Consider the following 26,747-nt stretch of genomic DNA (forward strand, 5'->3'; position numbering starts at 1 on the left):
GGCAACACAGCAAGGCTGACCCTTGAAAATCAGAAACTAATGATTGGTTACACAGTAGCTAAATGCAAAGGAGACTCAGAGTACCACAAAATAATAATAATGATATGGTGTATAAGAAAAGAATTTGAGCATTCAGCATATGAAAACCACCATTAAAAATTTCACATGTGAATCTGTATGACACTTGGGTAGTTGTACTCTTGTGGGAAAATGTAAGTAGCAAAACACAATTTTAATACAAGCAATTTGTTGCCAGGGTGGGAGGATGTTTTACCACAATGTTAGTCTGTCTTGAAAGTACAAAAAAAGATGACTAAGCAAACCAAGGAGTTCCCCTTTTCTCCTGGGAGATGATGCTTCTAATTTATAGTACTTTCGTGTCTTAGCAAACATAGGGCCTAACAGTAGAATGTTCCTGGGATGAAGAAGGAGAATGCTAGGCAAGTTGAGGCTCCCATAGAGGAATTGGGTATAGAGAGGAGGTGTAGAAAACCCACACTCCTTGCCTTGTCACCAAAGCTGAGTGCAGCTCCCCAAAAACTAAGGCTCTTAAAGACCCTGCAGAACTATCCCTGCCACACAGATACCACTTTATCCTCAGGAGGGACTCCTCCATGCAGAATGTTTGGGAAATGATCTGTCAGGTAGAATTTGATTCTCTGCTCCAAATTGGCCACTGGGGAAAGAGTCTATGGAAAATGAGGATGCAAATAAATGCTCCAAGTGTAGATTTAGATATTTTAAAGCATCTCTAGTTCATACAGTCTGTGTTCAAAAAATACAGACATTAGCATTCAGAACTCACTGATATTAACTGAACAGAAAAAATAGCATGATGGGAACACTGGAAATAGAATTTGCAAATGAAAGTTGAACAGAGTTAACTAGAGAGCCTCCAGCAGCTAGAGAAGAAGTGAATTAATCCTGAGACAAGGTGTTGTCAATTGAAGAACCTTTATTTCCTTATAGTGAGCTCATAGAATAGTCTCTACTTCAACAGAAGCTCTCTCCAATTCTGTTTGAAACACATAGGCTATCTTTTGTTTTCCTAGCTTTGATGGACAAATAAATGGACAAACAATGACATTCGATGTAACATGATGACAAATGAGACCCCAAGCCCTAAATAAGAAGCAGACATCAGTGAGAACACTGGAAGCTGAAGAAGGTACTTAACAAGCATTTTAGTTGTTGGTCTTTTGCTGCAAAGAGACACCATAACCGTGGCAATTCTTATAGAGGAAAGAATTTAATTGATGCTTGCTTATAGTTTCAGAGGTTTAGTTCATTGTCATCATGGTGGGGAGCATAACAGCATGCAAGCAGATGTGGTGCTGGAGAAGCAGCTGAGAGTTCTACATCCAGATCTGCAATAAGAGAGAGAAACTGGACCTGGAATGGGCTTTTGGACCTGGAATGGGCTTTTGAAACCTCAAAGCCCATTCCCAGTGACATATTTCCTCCAACAAAGCCACACCTCCTAATCCTTTCAAATTGCTTCACTCCCTAGCAATCAAGCATTCAAATATATGAGCCTATGGGGGTCGTTCTCATTTAAACTACCACAGGGAGTGAGCAAGACTCTATGTACCTGCAACTTATTCCTGCCATGAGAATGCGGGTCACATTTCTTCTATCCATTCATCTGCTGATGGGTAGCTAGGCTGGTTTTATTTCCTGGCCATTGTGATAATATAGCTATATACATGGGTGTGAGAGTATCTCTGTAGTATGTTCACACAGAGACTTTTGAGCATACACTCAAGAGTAGTGTACATGGTAGTTTCCTATTTAGGTTTTTGTTGTTGTTGTGAGGACTCTCCATGCTGACTTCCATAACTATTGCATCAGTTTATACTCTCATCAGGATGAATACACATGAGCCCACCACCTGTGTCTGTTTTTCTTGGAGGACCCGTCACTGAAAAGTACACCAACGATGGGGATACAAGCGTCACAAGAAACTTGCTGTTGACTGTCTGCTCGAGCCAACGGGTGGTACTGGAATTGCACTGGACTCCCTAACCCCCATGGGGACATAGGTATTCTAGCAAAGCTGAAGCCTATTAGCTACAAACCCCACAATAAACAGTCAAGGTGCCTTGTTCTATGGTCATCTCTCAAGATGACTAAAAGACAATGCTTTCCCCAAAGATACCACTAAGGTACCTTTGACATTGAACCAGGGTTTGGCTTGATTTGTACAGTCAAAAATAGCATCACTGATGAAGAGACTCCAGTCACGACAGTGAAAAGTGCAATTTCCAGTTACAAGATCTAGAGAAGTGGATAAATCCAGAACCCATCAGTTGAAAGGGAAGCTTGGCTCCACAAACCTGGCAAATATTTCTCTACTATTGCTCAAACTTGCCACGTAAGTATGCCCTTTAAAGGAACTGCCTAGAAGTTAGCCTGCTGTGTGTGCTTGCCCCGTTACACATGTAGAGGTCAGAAGAAAACCTTGGACATTGGTCTATGCCTTCAGTCTTGTTTGAGACAGGGTGTCGTTACCCCTCATACCCCAAGTTGACTGGCTCACAAGATTCTGGAGTCTCTTGCCTCCAACTCTCACCTCCCTGTCCGAATGCTGGGATTCCTGATGCACATGCTACCACATCCAGTTTTTGCATAGGTACTGGGGACCTGAAGTCATATCCTCATTCTTCCATGGCAACTGCCTTCCCTGCTGAGCCACCTCCCATCCCCAGGCCCTATTTAGCTTTTGGACAGAATATTAATGTGTAGTCCAGGCTGGCCCAGAGCCTGTAGTCTGCCTGCTTCAGCCTCCTGAGTGGTGTGTAAAAGACCTGTGCCTAATACCTAGAAGAGAGTGAGAACGAGATCACAACTGATACATACACTAGAGGTTCCAAAAGTTCACCATAACCTTCTAGTTAGAAATGACCTCTAACAGATCCCAGAGCATCAAAGAGGTTTAGGCTAAAGTCTATCTCTCAATGGATCCAATATATCTAATGATCCACCTGTGGTTATTTTTCTCATCTAGTTTTCCATACATAATAGGACAGATATACTTCCAAGTTGGTTTTTTGTTTCCTGACATATGAATTAAATGACATTATAGTAGAAAAGTCCACTGTTAGTCTTTTAAAATGTAATGCACTCTCCCTCCAGGCCAAGACAGTAAAACAGAAGCACTATCTCCTCCTAGGAAAATCTGTAGAATTTAATACCAAGAGAAACTCAAAAGGATTCAGGGTTGGTGATTCCTATGTCTCCTATGTTATTCACCTATTTAAGCTCTCCATATAAAACATGGCTTATGGTAGATATCAGTGAACTACTGTGTGTTTAACCAGAGTACTTCAATTATAACTTCTGGACCAGATTAGAGTTTTATTACAGCAAACCAACCCAACCTCCGACACTTAACTTGTGGCTTTTATTTTTTTCAAATCCTTTTTCCTGGCTCTTATCAGTTGAGAATACCAAAAGCCACCCATCTTTACATTTGCAAGGCACGCAGTAACCCTCACTGCTGTGCTGTCCAGGATCTGTTTATTTTTCTGATACCTGGAAAAAGACATTTGCAGTGAACGCAGCCATCTTCATATTCCACAGAGCACATTAGTAGTCTTCTATGTTGACTGACATTTTTCTAATTGGATTTAGTAAGAGACTATATCATGAGGTCTCAAATGACCTGATAGAATTGTCAGTAGGTAGATGAACCTGATAATTCTGCGGCATCAGTGAAACTCTTAGGGGACAGTGGTCTGAATCATTGTGGGGCAGCTACCCACCAACCCCTCAGTTCTCCAGAGTTTTCTTGAGTGAGAACAACAGGAAATATTAGATAAAAGGATTTAGATTGTGGATATAAACAGATAGAAAATACAGGATAGCCTTGAGAGGGCCTGGAACCTATTCCAACGGGTCCTAACTGTCTCTGCCCTAGAGCATTTTTAGAAATGCCAAGGGGGTGGAGCAAAAGACCTTCCCTCAGCACAGCCAAGTGCAGACCATCTCAGACACCTACACTCAGGCCCATAGTCTAATCATCCTCTCTATGCAGACCTGCTGGGTAAAGCCACTAGGAACCTGAAAATGGGCTCCCACAAATCATGCAGCAACATATCCTATAGAGTGAAGTCTGAGAACCTATGGCATACCATGTAGCTACCACTGCAACCACAGCTGCCCACGATGGGTGTAGACTCAATAGGAAACAGTCAGGAAGCATAGCATTTGGCAGGCGGCTCAGCTGGATAAGCAAAGTGCTTGCTATGCCAGTATGAGGACCTACATTCTCATCCTGCATGTATGTAGAAAGGCAACTACAGTGCACCTTAATCCCAGTGCTGGAAGTCAGAAACCAGGCTAGCCAAAGGGTGAGCTCTAGGCTCAGTGAGAGACCCTGTGTCAAACAATAAAGTGGAATGTGTTAGAAGAAGTCATGCCCCTAATGACCTAACTTCCTTCTAATAGGCTCCACCTCCTAAATGTTTTTTTTAAACCTTCTCTTAATAGTTCCATAGGCTAGGGACCAAGCCTTTAATAGACAAGCTTGTGGGGAGCATGCTAGACCAGTGTCTGGTAAACTCATACATACCAAGGATAAGGTGTCAAGCCACCAGATAAACAACTTAAGGGGACAGAAGTAGCCAGTGAAAGTGTGGGCAAGTAAATAGAGAGAAAGGCACCACCTATGGCCATGGGCCTGCTGCAGCAGTGCGGATAAGAGTTTAGTTTGCTAAACTTGGCTTGGTTTTGGTTTTTTGTTGTTTTGTTTTTCGAGACAGGGTTTCTCTGTGTAACAGCCCTAGCAACTGTCCTGGAACTCACTCTGTAGACCAGGCTGGCCTCGAACTCACAGAGATCCACCTGCCTCTGCCTCCCGAGTGCTGGAATTAAAGGCATGCGCCACCATCACCTGGCTCAGTTTGCGAATCTTAAAGGATGAAACCGATCACTGTCCTGTATGGAAAAACTGGCCATTTACCTCTCTTCTTGAGGTAGTGAAGGTCTCTTGTTCTCATATACGAGCTAGCACAAAATAAAATCAGCCGGAGGAAAGGGATACAGTAAACAAGGCCCAGCTGTGGATCACTCTAGCTCATTTTATCCCATCCTTCTCAAAGTCAAGTGTTGGCATGGCTTTCAGCTACCCAGCTGTTCCCACAGCTGCTGAGGCTGAATGCAGCTGTGACTGTCATGGCCATCATGGAGCTGTCCCCGTTTGCAGCACCAGCTGAAGTGGAGACCAGTGCACCAAGGGACTGCCGCTCTGCCGTGGATGTCTGGAGGGGCTGCAAACAACAAGCTAGACTCACACAAGTCAGTGCCTCCTAGGGTCCACTGAAAGTGGATGGGAAGGGTGTAGTGATGTGCACTGCCCACCCTCCTTCCCTCCTGCAAGCTGCTCTTTGGTGCAGCCTTTCATGGGACTTCTCTGGGGTCATCCTATAACCCTCACAGCTAGGTGGCTGATCTTTTGATCATCTCAGTAACTTATGTCCTGGTCTTTTCTTTTCCTTCCCTGCCTAGTCGTCTCTCCAGCCCCATTCTCATTTCCGTGGGAATCTTCCCTCGACTTTCAGTAATTTTCTGGGGGGAGACTGGGTATTTTTTCAATGTCGTAGATTAAGATTTTAGCTATTTTTGTTTTTCAAAGCGACTCATGGGCTGGCAACATGTAGAAAGATCAATGGTCATAACCGCACAAAGCATTTGGAACAAGGTTCTGTGCTTCTGACAGTACAACAAACAGATACCACACATGCTATTTTCTTTCTCATTTCCCTTAAGCTTTGTATTTACCAATGTATCGAACATTTACTGAATGCACATATGTGCTGGATCCTGAGCTAGGAACAGGTCATAAGGCGTGGTCACTGACCCATGGCTAATGGAGGAAAGATAGGTGTGAGTGGAGCTTCAATAATTCCAAAAGAATTGAGCAAAATTCAAAGCAAAGTTAAAGAACATTATTCCGTGACAGGACCAGAGAAAGGAGTTTAAGAGGGAACCATTGCTTGGTCGGATTCATGTTAAGCAGTTCTGCTTTCTGTCCTCTGTGGATGTTGTCACTGTTCCGAAGAGCTCTTCCAGTGGCCTTAACTACTCAGACTTGGAACATGCAATGCAGCCTCTAATGAGAAAGCAGCAGGGACACTTTGACACTCCACAGGGCTTGTCCTAAGTGGGCGGTGCACAGACTAGCAGCTTCCCACACACTCAGCATTGGTACTATCCTGATCGAGACTTCTCTCGTGTACTTGCCTTGGGACTGAGTCAGTCCTATATCTATCTGCTAAACAGGTGGAATCTTAATGAGCAGGATCTGAACATCAGATGCTTTTATTGAAATGTAGGCTTTATTGCCTCCTCTTGGGTATTATGCAATTCTCAATTGACTATTATGAAACTGGTTTCCCTTCTCTTCCTGTGCTCTGTCTGTGGGTAGAAGACGAGAGCATCCTAGTGGACAAAATCATGGACACCAAGAGAACTCCTGTATTACCTAGCTCCTGGCCCTAGACACACGATTTTCTTTTCTATTTTTTTTTCTTTTTGGACTAAAGATTCCCTAAATCATAAAAAGCAACTAAAGTCTATTAATAGCAATTTAATTTCAAAAACTGTATTATGTCAATGTCTTCTAAAATAAAAATAATATCAAATGTGCCAAGGTCTCAGGATAGAACATTAGAGGTTCAAAGGCCCCAAGACAGAAAGACTTCAAGCTCATTAAGGGCATACAAATGGGTTCTGGTTCCTTTCATCTTGATACTTCTGTCTCCATCAAATTTCCAGTGTTTGTGAAAAAAGATGACTCCCATCATTAGGGAAAAGCTAAGATTTGGCACTGAGGGAAGCAGTGTGTGATTTCTTCCCCCACACCACAAACCTATGCATGTATGCATACACACATACACATATACACATACACATGTACACACACACACACACACACACACACACACACACACACCAAACAGAGCATCTCACTTACTTTCTCCATGTGAGTTACAACCAATACCACAGGACTAGTTGCCAAGAATTATTTTTAAACTTACAAATCCATACCAAATGCACAAAAAATCATTCTATTTGATATCTGTTTAAGTTATCTTACAAATATGCTCTTCAGTATGACAGGGCTGGAGAGATGGTTCACTGGTTAAGAGCACTTGTTGCTCCTACAAGGGACCAAGGTTCTGTTCCTAGCATCCACACAGAACAGCTTACAACTGTCTGTTAATTCCAGTTCCAAAGGATCCTCCACCCTCTTCAACCCTCCTCAGGTACCAGGCACACATATGCTGTACATACATACAAGCAAAACACTCATACACACACACACACACACACACACACACACACACACACACACACATAAATTAAAAGCAAAAAAATGAATATTTCTTCAACATAATGAAAATACCCAGAGACATAAACTGTTGTATAAAACCATCTCTGACATTGAACGTTCCCAATTCTGCAATAAGCACACTGAAAGGAAGCCATATCCAAGCACTCCTGGCCCTGCACTCAACAGTTAACACCCCAACTCCAGCTGTGGTTCTGTTTATTTTTGTTTTATAAATAAAACCACCAAGTGTTCAAAAATCTGTTTTAATTATATTTTTATGAAGTCCAGGAAGAACATCATTGTAATTCATGGTACAAAAAGCAAACGACACCTGAACATGCAATAAAAAATGGATTCACAATGAAAATAATATATGTCAGTACTAAAATAGAGTTACTTGGTCCCTAAAGGGAAAAGGTTTCTTTTAATTACCTATTCACTTGGATTATGAGAAAATACATTTTTTCTTGAAATCTTTGGGGAAGTTTTCTGTTTGCGCTACTCTGAGTTTTAAGTCTAATGTAAGTCTCTTTTCTTTCATTTTTTTTTTTCTTTTTGAAGACAGGGTCTTACACTGTAGGTCTGGTTGACTGGAACTTTACTATATAGCTCAGGCTTGGCCTCAACTCAGAGATCCATCTGCCTCTGTTGGGATTAAAGGCATGAACCACCATGGCTAGCTGAAGTTTCTCCTTCTGAAAGCTATTATTTTCAATCTTTCACGTCAGAGACACTTCAAGACATACTTCAAAAGTATGACAGACAGTTTGGCAACTGGATTCTTGTTACATACAAAGCCATTAGCAAAAATATGTAACAAAATTTATGCAAAACAAACCATTTTGTCCTTATATACAGAGTTCACTTTCTTCCTTAAAGCCTATTCTAAAAGGGGTTTGGGGACTGGAGAGATGGTATCCATCTTCATGGAATTCCCACTTTGGGTGGGGTGAGGAAATCATAAAGGGCAAGGTAACTATTTTAAACAACTCTTTTAAATGAATTATAAAGTTGAATCTGTGCCTTTCAATTTAGAAGGAGAATGTAGCTTCAAATACAGAATCCATTTATCTTTGGAAACTCTAGTCTTAATGAGCTCAACGCTCAGTGAGTAAAAATGACAGCCTTGTGACTGTGACCCAAGGACGCAGGAAAGAGCATTTTTGTGCAACATGCACACGCTGTGACCCAAACTGCTGAGAAGTTTCACATCGAGGGCATGCACACATTTCATACTGATACAATTTACAATACCTTGGGGGAAAGAGGTCATGGGTTCCTGGGAAATGTCACAGACTCTATCTACAAATGCATGAAGTGAGAGAACACAGTAAGTCAGAGGGAGACCAAAATACAAGTTCAAAAACTCACTTGAAAAATCATTTCAAAGCCAAGGATCATGTTCACTGACAATGGGAAAATTCTAACACCCTATAGAATATCATGTAAACAATGAAAATGCAGCTTTATATAATTCACAGCCTCAAAAGAAAATAAATTTCCGGTTTATCATCACTGCTTGGCTCTGTCTGCAGAACTGAATTATCTGAGCAAAACTGGTCCACGTAGCCATACCGAAGGGCTGTGCATGCCCCCTCTGGGATGCCTCGGCCCTCCAGGCCACCAGCTTTCACGTTCCTCAGGTAGCTTGCAATGTATGAGCCTGTGGAGTGTCGGTTCACGGCCAGAGCAGGAGCTGAAGGCTTACTTCTGAGGACCACTCCTCCTCTAGTGCTGTGGGTCATAGCTTTTTGCTTGCCAGCTTCCTGCTTCTCCTTGGCGCGACTGGCAATGTTTCGGACTCTGCTCTGACTTCTTGAGGACAACTTTCTGACTAACGCCCTGGGACACTGATTGGCATCCTGCTTTGAATAGAGCACTTGACAGCTGTCTTCTTGGTCAAAGGATACCAGCTTTCGGAGCTGTTCAGTTAGGGCATCTAAAGGCTCTAAAGACTTCGTCTTCATAGTCACACTCTTGTCTCTAATGCCGTTTGTCACAAAACTTCTACTAATACATTGGTATTTGCTTTCAAAATTGCACGCAATGTCCTCTGATGTTAAGTCCCCCAGACTTTTGGATTTGCAAGGACTTGGCAGTTTCAAAGCAACCAAAGGAGCATGTGTTGACTGGGTGGGTGTGGGGGCATGCATATCTGGAGCCCTAGGCTGGTTTGTTTTTGCATCTGAACTTGAGAAATGGTTATACACAAAGCCAGCACCCTGATAGGTTAGGTGAGAGATACTTTGATTTTTGACACCTTGAATATTGTTGAATATTTCAGGGGCAGAAGGCCGGAGGGTCTCTTTACAGTACCCATTCCTGAAGCCTCTCTGGACCTGCTCCTCCATCTCCTGGCTGTGCTTCAGTTCTAGTGGAGAAACAAGTTGATTCAGACCCTCTCTCCTGTAGTCACAGGTCGTTAGAGACAGGTTTTCAGATTCTCCATCGATTTCCACAAGGCTGCTCTCTGCAGAATTTACACAGAGAGCAGGGTCTATTACATCTTCCAGGGCCAACTCAGTGGAGAGAGGAGGGCTATTCATCACTTGTCTCTGGTCCTTTCCATGAGTGGGGCTTTGGGGAAAGTGGCCAGGAGAAGCATTAGGGGACCCAGGCAAGTTGCCTTCTCTGACCCTTGCCTTGGCTTTATCACAAGGGTCATTACCTGGTTTTGGTTTAGAGAAGGGGGAGCCAGTCATTTCACAAACAACGGTGTCATTTGCAGGTTTGGTGGTCTCAGCACTAGAGACCTTGATCAGCTCAGGAGATGAGCACAAGAAGGAGGCCTTGGGTTTCCCCTGGGGAAAACCATGCTTGAAGGGTGTTTGAAGGCCCACTGTGTCAGGCAAAGGCGCACTTCCTGATAACACATCAGTGCGAAGGAGGTGAGAAACCACAGCAAGGTCAGCCCGATGGTGGCTCTCTTCAAACTGACCAATCAGTGCTGAGATGGAGCTGCCCGGCTCATTCTCATTTGTTAAAGTAACATCATCAATGAGATTGGAAATTTCAGTGTCCTGAAGAATAGCAGTTGAATGCAAATCAGGCCTGTCAGAAGAGAGCGCAGAGACGTCGGACAGAGAAAAGGACGTTGCCGCTCGGCCCTTGACCCTACTGCCTTCCAGGGTCTCCATCTCCAGAGCACTCCGAGAGAGAACACTTTCGGACAACATGCTTTTGCCTTCCCCCGAGCCCTCAGTATACCCCTTTCGGTTGGTTTTCATCCCAGAGAGATCTTGTGGTCCCTTCATTGCAGGATCAAGTGCCAAATGCTGCCTTGGGGAGAGGAATTTTTTGGGACAGTGGGTTTCCTGGAAGTCCTTTGCCACGATTGGTTTGGTTCTCCCACCCTTTGGACCCAGTCCTCCGCACTGTTCTGTGATGGATACACTGGCGGTTGAGACAGTGCTAACCCCTTGGTTGGCATCTTTGTGGAGGAGGGCACTGGAGGAGAAGGAGAACTTTTTGTTGAAATTGGAAAACTGTGGGTCTTTTATAGTTGTCTCACCCTTTCTTCCACCATGCTTGTCCTCTGCTAAAGAAAACAAACAGCATTTTAGGTAAAGTGTATCACTGTATGTAGGCTCTGCTGACACTCATGTTTGTCTTGACACAGACAAATGGAAAATGTAAATTTGTTTTACATTGTGACAGAATATAATTATGGAAGAAGCAGGAGTTTGCAACACAGTGTCTGTGTGATGGATAAATGGTAAAATATATTTATAGGAACTTCACTGAGCTTCCTTTTGAATGTCTATTACATCAGCTGAGGATGTAATATTCATTGTCCAGAAAATGTCAATGAGTTACTGTGCTTTCATGGTGAGGATTACCTTACGCTGCTTCCTAGTCAGATCTGTACTACACAGAAGCATGGCAATAAAAACAGAACAAGACAGCTCTGTTAAACAATGCACTATGGTACCTGGAAACAAGACACTGTCAGCTTTCAATGTCACTTATGTATTAGCAACAAGCAAACCACACATGATATCATTTTTAAAAACATTTTGGCAAAATATTTAATCTAATCAATTAATTTCTAACACAGTTGGAATGTACAATATGTGCACAAAACTATGAATATCTATTGGCTTAAAATGAAAAGATTACCAGATGACCAGTCATCAATTCCACATCACTACTAACATTTAATATTTTGTTGATAATTTCTTTTTGTTTCAGTACAAAAAAATTATATTACATTATTTTCCACTTTACGTCCAAAGTGGTAGTAAGATGGTAATTAAGGAAAACTGTAAAACCATACAATTCACAGTAACCCGGGATACCTCATCTTATTTAATATGTGCGGAGGCAATGTTTAATGTTCAGTTATTTTTATCTGATTATTTAATTGACTATTAACTCTTGTGAAGTCATGAGATGTGGATAAAGAATTTTTTTCACTAAAATATTTTCTCCTCACTAAAAATTTAATCATCATATAAAAAAAATTTCAAGTTTCCCAAATTGTAAACTATTAAAATCCCAGGACATCGTTTCTGAAACAGACACTTTTGTAGAGAGACAGACTATTTAGAATTTTGTATTCTGCTTTTTCTCTACTCAATTTTTTTCCGAATTTATCTGGGATCCCTGCAATGATTAGGTATCATTCCATATTTGCTGTAAGTTTAACACATACGATTAATTCTTATATCTTTTCAAATGTAGAGAAGAAACATTGTCTTGTGCTTGCTTCCCAGAGCATCTTCTTGGCTTAGCATCTTCTGCAGTTAGGACTAGTTAATACAGATTTCTATTGGACAGTTTTACTTTGCTGTAATAGGTTTTTAAGATAAATTTAAAGCCATGTATGTCCTCTCTTCTCTGACACTACTCTTAGCAAAATTTCAACCATTTTTCCAGTACTTGGTAGGCTCCAGGGCCTTGCAAACTAGGAAATTTTCAAGTTTCGCCTCTCCCCTTTCTTCTAATAAAGTATTCAAAAACTGGCTTTTCTTTTCTCCCTAGAAGATCTTACAATAAGAACGAATACAGGCAAAACAGCATTTGTGGGACAATAAATCACTGGAATTATGTTGTCTGGATAAAGACTAATTTTGCTAAAATGCAAAAGCAAAGTATTACCGTCTACTTGTTTAATTCCAGAAATAGTCAGTGGACACAGTTTTCGAATAGGAAGGGGAGTCACAGACACAAATTCAAGAGCTCTTTGTCACTTTGTAAAGTGGCCATTGCTTATCATCAGGTTGTTCCCATGAGTCCATCAGACTCCAAGTTAAGGAAGAAGATGGCTCCCAATTCCTACACTTACAAAGCCTGCAACTGAGCAAGAGCCGTGGACACGTCTCCTTCCCTGCCACCATCCAGAGCAGGATGATCACAGGAAGAAAATGCTGCCTCAACCACACCTTAGGGAAGAAAAGATTGTCCAAGTGGAATCAGCAATGGGCTTTTAACAGCATCTTTTCACCATGAACATTTCCAACTACAAAAAAAAAATATTTTAAATAGTGAAAAGTAATGCAGCTGCATTCAATCCCAGAAAAGCCAGGGTGGGTCTATCCAACCTAGGGACAATCTAAGAACAAGGCCTCTTTAAACCCCTTGTCCCTGATCTAGGAAGCTACCACTCAGAAACCAACACTCTTTGTATTGTGTAGGTTTCCCTTTCCTCTCAGAGCCGCATGCGCAAAGCCATCACACCGATGCTCCTCCCCTTCCCCACAGATGGAAATGTTAACTTCAAGGCCACAGTAGAGGAGGAAATAGTTCACTTTTTACTTTCTTACCCAAAGTTTAAAATCCTCTTGCATAGAGTTTACATTAGAAATTGTTTATTTTTCAGAATATTTTAATGGCAAAATGGTAACTATGTTGTAATGGAAACAAGGGACGAAAATGCAGCTTAGAGAAACTGAAAGCACCTTACCCAGAGAATTTTCTTTTCCATCTATGTCTTTTGCTGCTTCGGATATGGGCAACGACAAAGCCCCCAGAAGACTCTTGTCAACCGGCATAGAGACAGGGCGTACTTGCAGACTCCGAGTGGTCCTCCTAAGGACACCGTCCTGCTCCCTTGTGGCCTCACAGACAGAATCTTTTATCTCAACCACTTCTTGGAAGCCCACTTTGCTTTTTTTCCTGCCTTTGGCCGGAGCACTGGCTGTACGCCGCAGAATTCTATCTCCAATTGATCGCTTCCGAATATAATGGGAGTTGTTTTCTGAAGAACTGTGCCTGGGATTCTTATTGAACAGTCCCTTCAGACCTTGGAGCTGTCTATTCTGAGGACAAAAAAAAAGGACCAAGCACAAATTAAACACATGCCACCGTAAGAACAACTTGAGTTTGAAATGGCAGCTCCATGAAGAATGAATGTGAAGTGAAATTTTACAGCCATTGATTGAAGGATGTTCAAAATAAGAAAGCAGTTCACAGTGGGTTCATATAATACCATGCACAGCTCATCAAATTTACTCTGTGAGGAAGGCAGTCTTTCAATTTCATGGCCAACCTTTCCAGAACTTTCCTACCCAGAGATGATAAAATGGTAGAAAAGTTTCCCCGGGTAACAAACTGACAAAACTTCAGCAGCCTTGAAGCAACAAATGTGTGTTTCCAAATGGTAAGCAGAAGATGGAGAGACAGGAGGAGGCATGCCACCACAGTCATTGCACAAGACTATGCCAGGGAGAATGCAGGGCCATGCTGAGAAACTACCTTTGTAGCTCCTAGAAAGTGTAGTATGGTATAACTGGGGTTGAGGATTAGAGGGCTCCACTGCAAGGGAGGAAAAAAAAACCAAACAACAAAACACAATTGGGCTCATTCAAGTAGGCAGTGCCAGTCAACGTAAAAGACTCATGTGCCGACCTGTACACACTCTTCCTCCCACTTCTAATAACTTCCCATCTTCTGTTCATTCCTTGTTCAATTCAACACCACCATGTTATGGTACGAGCATCCCAACCCAAACATACATTGAAAATAATAAATGACTCCAAACTGGTCATTTATTCAGGAATGAAACAAAAGTTACATAAAATACTTCATTTGTATTTTATTTCTGGGCTGACTTTTAAACAAATGCTGTGTGCCTCATCGTCCCCCACCACCTTGAGGAAAGTTTGAGACATTATATAGTTAAACTGGCTTTCTGGTATTCGGGCATCATCTTAAAATCATTTATGTATGTCTCCATTTAGGCTAACAGAAAGAGCCCAACAAGCTGTATAAACAGGAATTCAAGACTGAAAGTTTTCACCACCAGCATTTTCAGAAATAAAAATCCTTTGTTCCCCTCTGCTGACTGATCCGAGGCTCAACCTACAGTCCCACTCAATTCCCAGTTGGATTGTGGCCACAGTGACAATGATGTTCGCCAATAGTATGCTTGTTTACTCCATGGCAGGTGGTTCTCAGAGAGAAACAAACCTACTTATGAGGCAGGTACCATTTTCACCTCACATTTACACATGGATAGTGAATTCACAGAGAATGTCAGTACTCTGGACAAACTCGAGGCAACACAGACTATGGTCACAAGCAGTGTGGGGAAATCCTGGCCACTGTTCCATTCTACATTCCCACCAAGTCACACCAAGACTGACAGGGGCCAAGTCTCCAGCACTTGGCATGACCAGAGGAGCACCTGCTGGTATCCAAACCACCATCCCATTCTACAGAGAAGGGAGAAAACGTGAGGCAGAACTAGATACGTCTTTACGACAGTTGATCTCCCTTTCTCCATCTCCTTCTCTCTTCCCACCTCCCTCTTCTTCCCCCTTTCATTCTAACTCCCCTATCTGTCTCCCCACTCTTCCTCTCTCCATTTCGTCTGTGGGTAGTTTTAAAGCCATTCACACTTTTTTGATTTTCAATTTACAATTGTTCCATATGAATGCATCCTGCCTAGACCTGGCTACAATCATAGCTAGATTAGCAAAGGCTATTCATCAAACCTCTGAGATACATTTCCTACTGTAGAAAATGGGGTCATTTTTAGAATTACAATAAAATTCAAATTTTAATGGTCTTCATTATTTTCATAAAATGATTGCCTGAAAGTATGATAATCTTCTCAATTCTATTAAACCTAGAGAAAACCTCTGGGAGGAAGGAATGAGCACACCTCCTGAGTAGAGGTGGACAGGGACAGGGCAGGAACACTGCCTGAGCTTGCTGTGCTCCCCACAGACACCCACAAAAGAAGACTTTGTCAAATGTACATTCCTTTAATGAAATCAGTAACTTTCTTGAGGTTACACTACAGTTTTATGATCTTCCTCACCTTTCCAAAGATCTCATTGATTGTAATATGAACAAAGATGGATGCTTCTGTGAGTCCTTCTAAGTAGACATGCCGGTAGCCTGCAAACCAAAAAGAATTGGTTCTTTCAGTTGAATTTGGCTTTCCAGAGGGTACCACAGAATTAGGTATCTGTCTTATTTATCATTCTCACATTTTACATCACATCTATCATATAACATGATTTACATAATGAATTTGACAAATATCCTGTGGGACCCAAATCATATATTAAACCTTCCAAAGAGAAACCATTAAGCCAGCATATAATAGACCCTATATACTTCTCTTCCACAGTAGAAAAACAAACAAAAACAAAAAAGGAATAGCCAATCCAGAGAGGAAAGGCCAGCTTACACCTACCAGGTACTAGGCTGCTGAAGGTCACGGTCCTTTGTCCCACAAAGTCTCTTCCAATTGGATCATGATCCCACACAAGGAACCGAACTAAAGCTATTTCTGGCATGTGGACTGTAAATGTTAGGGTTTCTTCCCACACAGGGTTAAATCCTTAGAGAAACAGGAAAAAGAAAAATCAGAAAAAGCAAAGGGCTTGGCTGGAAGTGATTTAGTAGCAACGTCTGTAGAGCAGACAGTGAAAATTGCTTGTAATGGTTATTAAACTCATGAAAATGCCCGAGCCTCTCCAGGATGCCCTGCTGAAGGAAAGCCTCCGAGTTTACTCCACTATCAGAAAATAATTGGTAGGAAAATTGCCAGTAAATTATCACATCACATCAGTTCTATTAATCTCTGATGCCCATTGTATCAGGAAGCTTCTTAATCGTCACTAAAAACTTCAATAAGCTTAAAAATTATAGTAGTATTCTAAGGGTATTTTAGCAGAAACATTATAGAAAGTTACCCCTTAATAGAACCATATTTCTCATCTACCAAAGCTTTTCCCGCTGGAGTAACTAACCACCATTTCATATGGTTCTTTGTAGCTTTTGATTCTGTTGTATACAACAGTCCTATTTAATTCCTAGAGAAACCCTGTAAGAGTAGCAGGGCAGGGATTTGTGGATTCCCTTTGTTTTGTATTTTGAGACAGGGTTTCATGCAGTAGTCCAGGTTGTCTTGGAACTCATGATCCTTCTGTCTGTACCTCCCATGTACTGGGACTACAGATATGAGCCATCACACCCTGCTTGTTTTGGTCTAAGTAAGGAAAATGTACATACATTATCAAGTTTCGAACTACAACTTTTTCAAATTTATACAAGTAACACATGCTTATACTTTTAAAAGTCCAAAATATTTGTTACTCATTATATAGTTTATAGAACTGCTGTTCACAGAAATGTGTTGAAGGTCCTACAGTGAGCAAGAGGCCCAAACTAGACTGTGCACTGCACATTCTTAGTGGCTTCTCGTGAAGCAAGAACTTACTCTATTTTTGTATGCATTGAACATGAAAAAGAAAGCATATGCCTTGGTTCAAATACTGCAATAGTCTGCATGTGGTTTGTCCCCTAATAATTTCCACTTTGCCCTATAAAAAGCCTCAAGCTCATTAAATAATGAGAGGCTGAAAATCAGGGAGTCCCTGCAGTGAACCAAAGAGATTATCTTTTTTTGTTGACTCTGTCATGACCCCTCAGTTACATCTGCAACTAAGAAAAGAAGAACAATTTCCTGAGCCCTGAGAAAATCCAACAAAAGAAGGGCTTTAAGAATGTTATTTCCTCACAGGTTCACTTTACTTTTGAATAACTAACATTCCTACAAGGGGGCTCCCTGAGAACTGCTGATTTCTCAAATGTTTTGATAACCTTGATTTCAAATCATTTTAGGATATTAATTAATATAAATTAAGAAAATATGTATGAAATAATACTTGTCAAATATAGAACAGGCAAATATAATTTTATAAGATTATCCAGAAAAATATGCTAGACTTGGGTAAAGGCAATACCTTCTTGCCACTATTGAAATGCTGGCCACTCACCATATTTCAGAAATGAATGGGCCAGAGAATTGTGGCCCAATCTTTAGATACTTCCATGTTACAAACAAACAACAACAAAAGCCAAGAGAAACTAACATGTGGGCCTCAGAAATGAGAGTTTCAAGGAGACTCATTTATGAGAACACACGAATCACATTATAAACAACACACTAGGAAATATTTCCCTGGGTGAGTTTGGAGCCCGGGTCTTTAAGATGACACTCATGCTTTTCCATAGAAAGGCCAAGCAAGAGTCCTAGGGATCTTGATTATAATAACTTCATCAAAATGTACCACGTATCCATCCCAGTTCTTCAGGTGTTAACCAAACCTCCTTTTCTTAGTTGCAGAAGTAACTGGAGGGTCATGACAGAGTCAACAAAAAGGATAATCTCGTTTGTTCACTGGGGGACTCTGATTTTCAGCCTGTCATCATTTAAGGAGCGTGAGGCATGTTATAAGGCACAGTGGTCGACTCCTCCTGAGAGCATGTGTTTGATAGAACTTACTTTCCTTTTTCAGAAAGGAATCAGAAGCTTAGCGAGTGGTTGAATTTCATCCGTGCGTTGAACACACATGCAGATGGCAGTTACAGATCTCAGCCATGCTGCTCTTCTAAACAGGACATTTTTCCTAGTTGGTGCAAACTGCAGAGCACCTCCTCGGGAATGCACACTGACCGCCATCTTACCATTGTCGTCCACCACCCGAGTCTGATCCTTGCAACAGTCTACTGGCAGTCCAATAATTTCAACTTCAACGAAGGGGTCAATGATCTGTAGAAAAGGGAGGAAGTATTAGTGCCCATGTCACATGCACACGAGTGTTAACGATTCTGAGAATAAATTAGCCAAGTGTTCACATTTTAATAACCTTGATTTTACCACATGCTTACTCAAAGAATTATAGAACCAGGTAGAGTATTTTTAGATATATGAGTGAAGAGTGGAATTAAAACATTAAAAATTTCTTCTACACAAGCTTTTACTCAAAGAACCTACAATTTCAATTCAGGATACATTCCCAACCAGGGTAAGAGAATCTCACATACCCCATGCACATAATCTCAGAGAAAGTGCAATCTTATGGTCAAACACTGGAAGCAACTTAAAGGTCTACCATGAGTAAGATGGCTACATTGCTCCAATGCCATAAAATCAAAATAAAAAACCTGGAAAATTATTTTGAATCACGGAAGACTGAAGAAAAATGGTAATAAAAAGTTGCACATGATTCATTTGAAAAATAAAAGAAGATAGACAATTTGAGGATAACCTGAAAGGATTAGATACAGGTACTATATCAGATAATATTGTATTTTGTTGTAGTTTTACAAGAGAATGCCTTTGTTCTTAATCAACAACTAGTGAGATAGTGACAAATGACTGCCAAGGAAAGCAAACATGTAACCCCCAGCATACATACTTACAAAATATGTATACATGAGGGGACAGCACCACATGTTATAAAATTTAATAATTACATTAGTGAATTGAGGAGATCCATTGGACCATTCTTGCAACTTTTCTGGAGCTAAAGACTTCTCAAATTGAAAAGCTTGAGAGACACAAGAAGTGTGTATTTCTTTCTTCAGACATAAAGAAATACGCACAAACTTTCTGATTATACCAATTAACTAGTCCTGCTGTTGAACACAGAGCAGAATGTAAAAACAAGAAAGGAAAACAGAGTGATGGGTCCATCGGAGAAAGCTGCAGCACACACGGAAGTGATGGCCCTGGCTGATGTGTTCCTTTCTGTAACTGGGCACTGTGCTATCTGTTAATAAGTACAGAGATTGGAAAGAGCCATTGTGAAGAGTGGGATAAGCCTAGGGAGGAGAACTGTGTGTGTGTCCTGCAGTACTGTACTACACCATACCGCACTATGAAGAAGGGGATGAGCCTAGGAAGGCTTTGTGTGTGTGTGTGTGTGTGTGTGTGTGTGTGTGTGTGTGTGTGTGTGTGTTTGTGTGTGTGTAGCACTGCACTGAACTGCATACAGGTCAGATAAAGTCTGACACGAAGCATTCACAGTGGTATGAACATGCAGAGCTGTATGGTCCCACCCACAAGGTCAGGGGTGATAGTTGAGAAGGGGAAAGTGCTGAGAGCCTGGAGCGACGGGCAGCCCTGAGAGGAGGACATGGAAATGGGCCTGACTGGCCAGTGGGGAGAAAATAAAAGGCTGCCGTATCCCGCAACAGAAGAACAGCAGCTGGAGACAGCAGTCTGCATGTGGCCACAAAACATGAGGCCAAGGAGCAGGCGCACTGAGGAAGGTTGCCAGACATGTGTGATTTAGAAGCTAAATACATGCTTTGGGTCATGTTTCTGCCAATGAAGAACTCAGCCTTTGTTCTTTACATCCAGACTGCTGGCATCAGTCTTGAACTGTGAACTAATATCATGCCTTCAACCCTCCAAAGCAGGTGATAATACAGCCCTGCAGGAACTCTGTGTGACTGACAGAAAACCAGCTCATGCCTGGTAAGTGGAAGTCAAGACTTATTTAGGAACACAGATACAGATAAACAGACACACATATATACCCACCCACACGCATACATAGACAGACAGACAGACAGACACACACACACACACACACACACATATATAAACCTCTGTATCCCCCAACACAATACCCCTAAAGACACTGAGATGACTGCTTAAACGCAATAAAATAATCTCATACTTAACTAATTAGGCAGTCAGATGTAACTTACCTCGCCTCGGTCTCCGAACATAGAGTCAGGGGGTTTGGGAAGTTGCTGTCCACTGATCACTTTCAGTATGAGCTGTTTTTTGGGGTTGGCAGGAAGTGGATCACCAGAAAAAGGGTTGAAAGTACCTAGGCCAAGTAAAGTAGAGGTCAGTAGCATAGGAACACACACACACACACACACACACACACACACACACACACACACACACAGTCTGTCAAACAAAGAAACAACAGTGTCATTTATCAGTGTTCGCTAGAACTAAGAAATTATCATGTAACCACCAATGTGACTTTCAGCAGAAGCAGCAGCAAGCACTTCCATTGCTGTGTTTTCATTACACTCTTTCCAAAAGCCAGGGGATGGGATCCTTTAAAGCAATGTCTACAGTGCAACCATGACATGGATGGACAATCTATTTGAATGCCTGTAGCATCATAAGAAGGGCAGTTATGCCAGATTCCAATCACTGTCTAAGCTATCTCAGGTCTAGAACAAATACAGAGAACAGAAAGAAAATCTGAAATTAAGTAGAGAACAGAAACTCTGTTGTCTAACTTCTACAAATCCAGTTCAGTGGGTAACGCGCTTGCCGTGAAGCCTGAAGACTTGAGCCCAGTCCTTGGCACCCACAACGGTGGGAGGAGAGAACAGACTCCACAAAGTTGCCCTCTGACCTCCACTAACATACACATAAACACACATGCCCCCATTACTAACAATAATAAATTCAAAACTTTTAAATAGCGGCGTATCACCCGCATTCAGATACAGCTGTGAATCTGGCGCTTACCTCTGCACATCTGCTGCGGCTTGAGGATGTAGCCGCAGTTGCCGTTTGCCTTGAATTTTGCCCGATTTAACTGCATCATTCGTCCTTCAGACTGGTAGTTCAGAGCCACTGTGAACGGTGAGAGTTTGAGAGGATTAGAAACAACTTAGAGTTAGCAAGGTAGAGAGGGGATGCAGAGGACCACTCCCCTCAGGCCACACCCACCTAGCTGGCAGCCTGCATTCCAATAGGGCAGAGGGTTGAAGTTACTGGAGTCAATGCGGTAGGCAGAGGGGTAAATCCTTGTGAGCTGTTTTTGGTTGTAGATCATGAATTGCTCTGACTTCTGCTGGACCACTTGATGTGCTCTTGTTTCACTGAAGGACAACACATTCCCCGTGGTCCCTAGCGGTCAAAGAAACAGGGAGAGTGATGGACGCACCAAAGCCAGCACTCTCATGAAAGCCCACCCACAGCCCACCGCAGAAGAGGATCCAACCTGCTCAATGAAAGACTTCAGACGTATCAAATCCACCAAAGACCTTCCACAAATTAAAGGTTCACCCCAGAATCAGAATGGGTTTGGAGTGGCCCACCCCACTCGGTGGCAAGTTATATGTAGAACCACCAAAAGAAAGTGTCAGGAAAAACGAAACTCAGAGACACTCGGGTTGGTGGCAGCTCATTCATAAGTTCTATCTGAACCCTCCTCAGAAGAGGACCCCATTGTAATTGACTGAGACTCAGCTGCTTATCAGAACAAGAAGTTAAAGTATCTTTATCCATCACGTTAAGCTGTAGCTGGTTAGACAGAGGAAGGTTTAAGTCAAACATAAACAGGTATGAACAAAGTTTTAGACAAAATTTGCCGTTTAACAAGCCACAATGTAAGCAACTTCTGACCAAAAAAAGACCCATTTAGGACTCCATTCTTAGGACTCTGTTGCCAATGCAAGGCCAAATAAGAACTTCATTTGCTAAGGTGCCCTCATTGTGGGGTCCCATGTCCTCCCAGAATCCAGTTGTTTCATTGATTCATGTCTGGTCAAGAAGAGGCAGGAAGGAAAACTATTTCGTAGGTTCATGCCATAAGCTGTATCTTTGGCAAAGATGTGGGTGACGGTGAATGGATGAAGCCACATATACAACTTACTCCTGACACCAGGGAGACAAACATTGAAGATGCTCATTAAAAACGCACATGGAGGGCTGGGGAGATGGCTCCGTGATTATGCACTTGCCATGTAACTGTGCGGACCAGAGTTCAGATACCCAGAACCCACATAAATGTCCAGGGGCTGTGGTGGCCTGCCTGGAATTGGTCCTTGGGAAGGGGAAGACAATGGAGCTCCACAGCATGCTAGCTAGCAAGACTAACCATACTGGTGAGCTCTGGGTTTGATGGAGAGACCCTACTCAGTGAATAAGGTGGAAGAGCAATGGAGGATGATTTCCAACATAAACCTCAGGCCTCTACATCCTTGGGACTCCATATGCATGCCCACTACCACGTGTGTGCTGCATACATGTACATACATACAAGCAACACATAGGCCCGAAAATGTAAAAAAGTAAAAAGCACATGTGAAATACATGTACTAGTGAACAATATTCAGGGTCCAAGAAAATGAAGGAAAAATGTCACTTTGGAAAAAAAAAAAAAAGAGCTTGAGTTTTGAAGGTGATTTGATTGCTCATGGAGTCAATAAAAATCTGTTTGAAGAGAGGCATGTGAGAGACAGTGCCCATGCCATAATGCCAGCAACTCTGGAGGCCAGGAGGAAGATTCCCAGTTGAAAGGTTGCCTGCACTAGCAAGTGACTTCAATGCCATCCCAGGCAACTTAGACACTGTCCCAAAATCAACATAAGAAAAGATGTATGGCTATAACTCAGTAGTACAGCATAAAAATGGAGAGAGGTAGAAATGCATGGCGCCTGCACCTGGGTTTCTGCTTGGACAAGAAAATGTTGTCAACGTAGACTCTACAGATGTGAGGGTCGTGTGGAATAAAACTTTAAACATTCCCCATTTTGTCCCCATCCATCTCTTGAGCCATCATCACAGTGCCACAGCTGTTACCCACATTTACCAAACCTCACATCCTGGAACCAACTGTTTACTCCTGTGTCTACCGGGCCTGCTGCAGAGGGCCAGCCTGAATAAAGAGCAGGCTCGCCCAGAGTCTCATTCCTACCAGACTCTGACAAGGTGAGAGTCTAAATCCATAGAAACCAAGAATGGAATGCAGTTGCTATGCTCAGACCGTAGCTGTCCAACTTTGTTTGTTGGCAATGTGGTCTGCCAGGGTACCCGTTGCCCTGGGGACTATACTCCCATGGGTGGGAAAAGTTGGCAACTGAGTCAGTGACATTCCATAGCTGGAATCTGAACTAGTCAGAGCTCAGGAGGAAGAGATGGGAGGACTGCAGTTTTTAACCTAGTGATTTCTCTAGCATGGGGCCTGTTCTCTGAAAACAATTACTAATATATATTATGGACAGAATACATGAACAGAGTTTATGCATCTCAACAAAACTAAAATTGAATGTATGTGCTGATTCTGATGGATAATGCTTTGAACAGAGCAGGAGAAAATACAATTATCGACAAGTCCAGTTCGTATGGAGCATCACTGCAATCAGTACCTGAGTTATTTTTTCTGATTCTCCACATAAACAGGCTCACCAGGGTATCGTTAAGATGACCTTGCTTACTAAGCTCGAATTAATTAGTATTCTAATGGAACTGAGTTGTTTTGCAGAAAGATAAGCAACATACTCATTATGTACTGTTCATTTTGTATCCTTTTTAAAAAATTAAAGACAAACCAGATGGAGTTTAAGAGGTAAACAGTACTCAAAATTATTTTCCCAAAGCTACTAGGCTTGTGATTTCCAAAGGTATCACTAATAAACATGTTCATTCTGTAAACCAGCTATACATTCAACTCCATTCATGTAATCCCTGGTTTAATCTGGGAGCCATGGGCAGTCATTATAAGAAAGCATTGCTTGCTAGTTGAGAGTCTTGAGGTTTCTCTTTTCTCACAGATAGTGTTCATTTAAATTTTGCATAACTGCCATTGTTTCAGGAGGAAATCCAAACCCAAGTGGAAGAAAAGTCATCTTTCAATGGATACAGAAAGTGTACTTGTGGATTATGGCCAAGAAAAAGAACCGAGTGAAGAGTCCGAGGAATGTGAAGACAAGAACCTTGTCCCGCACCGCTGTCTTTGTTCTGAGACCACTGAGAAAATGGACGTTCTGGTCGACATTTCACTCCATTGTAATTAAAATGGATTGAAGCACCACAGGTCTATTGTACCTCAGTAAACACTGGGTGATGGGAGCACTACAGGACAATTGCTCCTCAATAAACATTTGGTAACGGAAGCACCACAGGTCTATTGTATCTCAGTAAACACTTGGTGATGGAAGCACCACAGGTCTACTGTATCTCAGTAAACATTTGGTGATGGGAGCACCACAAGACTACTGTATCTCAGTAAACACTTGGTGATGGGAGCACCACAGGTCTATTGTATCTCAATAAACATTTGGTGACAGGCGCACCACAGGCCTATTGCTCTTCAATAAACATTTGGTGACAGGAGCACAACAATCCTATTACTCATCAATAAACATTTGGTGACGGGAGCACCACAGGTCTATTGCTCTTCAATAAATATTTGGTGACAGAATGAAATAGGACACAAGGAGGAAAAGAACAACTAGGAGACTCAAAGAGGAGGACAACTGTGACTGGACCCTCCTAGCTTGATACAGTGGAAAGCAGTGAGACAGGGATGGAGAGATGGCTCTGAGTTAAGAGCACTCTGAGGACCTTGGTTTGGTTCCCAGCACCCACAGTATTCTGTAACTCCAGTTTCAGGGGATCTAACACCCACTTCTGGCCTCCACAGGCACCAACCATGCATGTGGTGCACATACATACATGTAGGCAAGATACTCATATACACACAATATAGAAATCATTTTTAAAAAGAAAAGAACAAAGGAAAAATCCATGAGAACCAGTGACGCTGAAATATGTCTACTCTTTTTGTTAAAATTTCAGTCAGTGAAATAAACTACTTTATTCAAAGTCAAAATGTTTAATGAGAAAATGTGGTCTCTCCAGGATATTGTTATAGCTAATTAATTCACTCCTTCTGGTCATTCACACTTGAAATGGCCATCTGTGACCTGGTCATGAAGGTAGGTCAGGTCTCCACAGTTCGAGTCCTGGAGTGAGACCTGACATTGTCATTGTCATAGTAATAAAAGCCTTCCCCACCCTGTAGGAAACTTCTCTGACCTCCAGGCAATAGGTACCTACCAACAATTAACACAGCCCTGTATGTGAGCTCACAATCACATTAGCTATCATTTTCCTGACAAATGACATTCCACACAGTCACAGACATGCGTCGGAATGATCTGATCAGTGAAAACATTAACTAGCAATGACAAAGAAAAGTCAAGAGTGTTGGGACGAATGAGAGATTCTTGGGCCTTACCATCATCCACAATATCCTGGGCTGCCACGGAGTTTGTGTACACCACCAGGTCCGAGAGCTCTCTGCACAGTTTCATGGTTCTCCTTCGGCGGCCCAGCCTGCAGAGCATACACTCAAATGAATGAGTCTAGAGCTGGAAGGGTTGGGAGCCTCTGGTTGCACTACCTTCCCTGGGATTTGATGGAGCCAGAACTGGACCCCAGGTCTGACTCCCCATTCAGTACTTCTGTGGTGTCTACACCATCCTACCCCCTTAGCTCTAGTCAGGCTCTGCAGGGAATCTGCCTTGGTGAGTTCTCTTGTGAAACAGCTGCCCCGCTGGGGGCAAGCACAGGAAACAGAGTTAGACCTAATAGGTACAGAAATGTGGGCAATAAAACCCAAATACATAAAAAGAAATGAACCAAAAATTTGACAGTGATTTTTCTTTAGAAATACAATTACAAGTATTTTAAATATTCTTTAAATGACTATACATTGTATTATGTGAAATTTAGCTTTCCTAGGTACCTTCTAAGCTTTCTCCCTACAAAATATTCTTATAATCTTGACTATAGCCTTACATATTTAACCACTACTCTTTACCACAGTAAAATCTCCACATGCCACCTCATTGCACACACACACACACACACACACACACACACACACACACACACACACATTTCTCCTCTAGAGAAAAGTTAACTATCAAACATTTCAATGCTCATCAACACCATTCCAACGGCCAATAAGCCCACAAGATAATGGTCAATCAACATCACTAGTCAAGAGCAAAGTGCAGATGTACAAGAAGGTACCATGTCTCTTCTGTTAGGACAGCTATAACTAAAAAGGTAGGTGAGTGACGATAAGAAGAAACTCAGACACAATCGGGGAATATAAATGGTGCAGTTCCCCTGGGAAACGGTTTGGCCATTGGTCAAGTGAAAGAGTTGCATTGTTACCTAGCAATTCTACATCGATGTAAAATCCTGCATCTGAATATGCATGACAATACTTTTTATCAACCAACAAAGTAAAAGCTACCAAAACATCCTCCAGCTACTGAATGAAATACATAAAATGCAGTATATTCATATGGTGGGTGGTTAAGCAACAAAATTGAACAGAGCATATGTATGCCACAATGTGAGTGAATCTTGAAAACACAAAACTAC

At 42.0% G+C, this 26,747-nt stretch overlaps 1 protein-coding gene across 1 annotated transcript in view; it reads right to left on the bottom strand.

The window, feature by feature from the left end:
• Nucleotides 1-7,583: 7,583 nt before the first annotated feature.
• The window catches only part of Plch1 (phospholipase C eta 1), a 215,268-nt gene continuing 196,104 nt past the window's right edge, over nucleotides 7,584-26,747 (bottom strand). Inside the window, exons 15-24 of the mRNA XM_052730847.1 lie at nucleotides 25,588-25,685; nucleotides 21,291-21,470; nucleotides 21,087-21,194; nucleotides 20,297-20,421; nucleotides 18,263-18,347; nucleotides 15,984-16,130; nucleotides 15,603-15,682; nucleotides 14,033-14,092; nucleotides 13,242-13,596; nucleotides 7,584-10,874 (exon numbers count right to left, since the gene is read on the bottom strand). Coding sequence (XP_052586807.1) covers nucleotides 8,812-10,874; nucleotides 13,242-13,596; nucleotides 14,033-14,092; nucleotides 15,603-15,682; nucleotides 15,984-16,130; nucleotides 18,263-18,347; nucleotides 20,297-20,421; nucleotides 21,087-21,194; nucleotides 21,291-21,470; nucleotides 25,588-25,685 — 3,301 coding nt within the window. The 3' untranslated portion in view covers nucleotides 7,584-8,811. The remainder of the gene's footprint in view (nucleotides 10,875-13,241; nucleotides 13,597-14,032; nucleotides 14,093-15,602; nucleotides 15,683-15,983; nucleotides 16,131-18,262; nucleotides 18,348-20,296; nucleotides 20,422-21,086; nucleotides 21,195-21,290; nucleotides 21,471-25,587; nucleotides 25,686-26,747) is intronic.

This window comes from Peromyscus californicus, unplaced genomic scaffold, assembly GCF_007827085.1.
Source record: "Peromyscus californicus insignis strain IS unplaced genomic scaffold, ASM782708v3 Scaffold_9__1_contigs__length_137607984, whole genome shotgun sequence".
Classification (NCBI taxonomy): domain Eukaryota; kingdom Metazoa; phylum Chordata; class Mammalia; order Rodentia; family Cricetidae; genus Peromyscus; species Peromyscus californicus.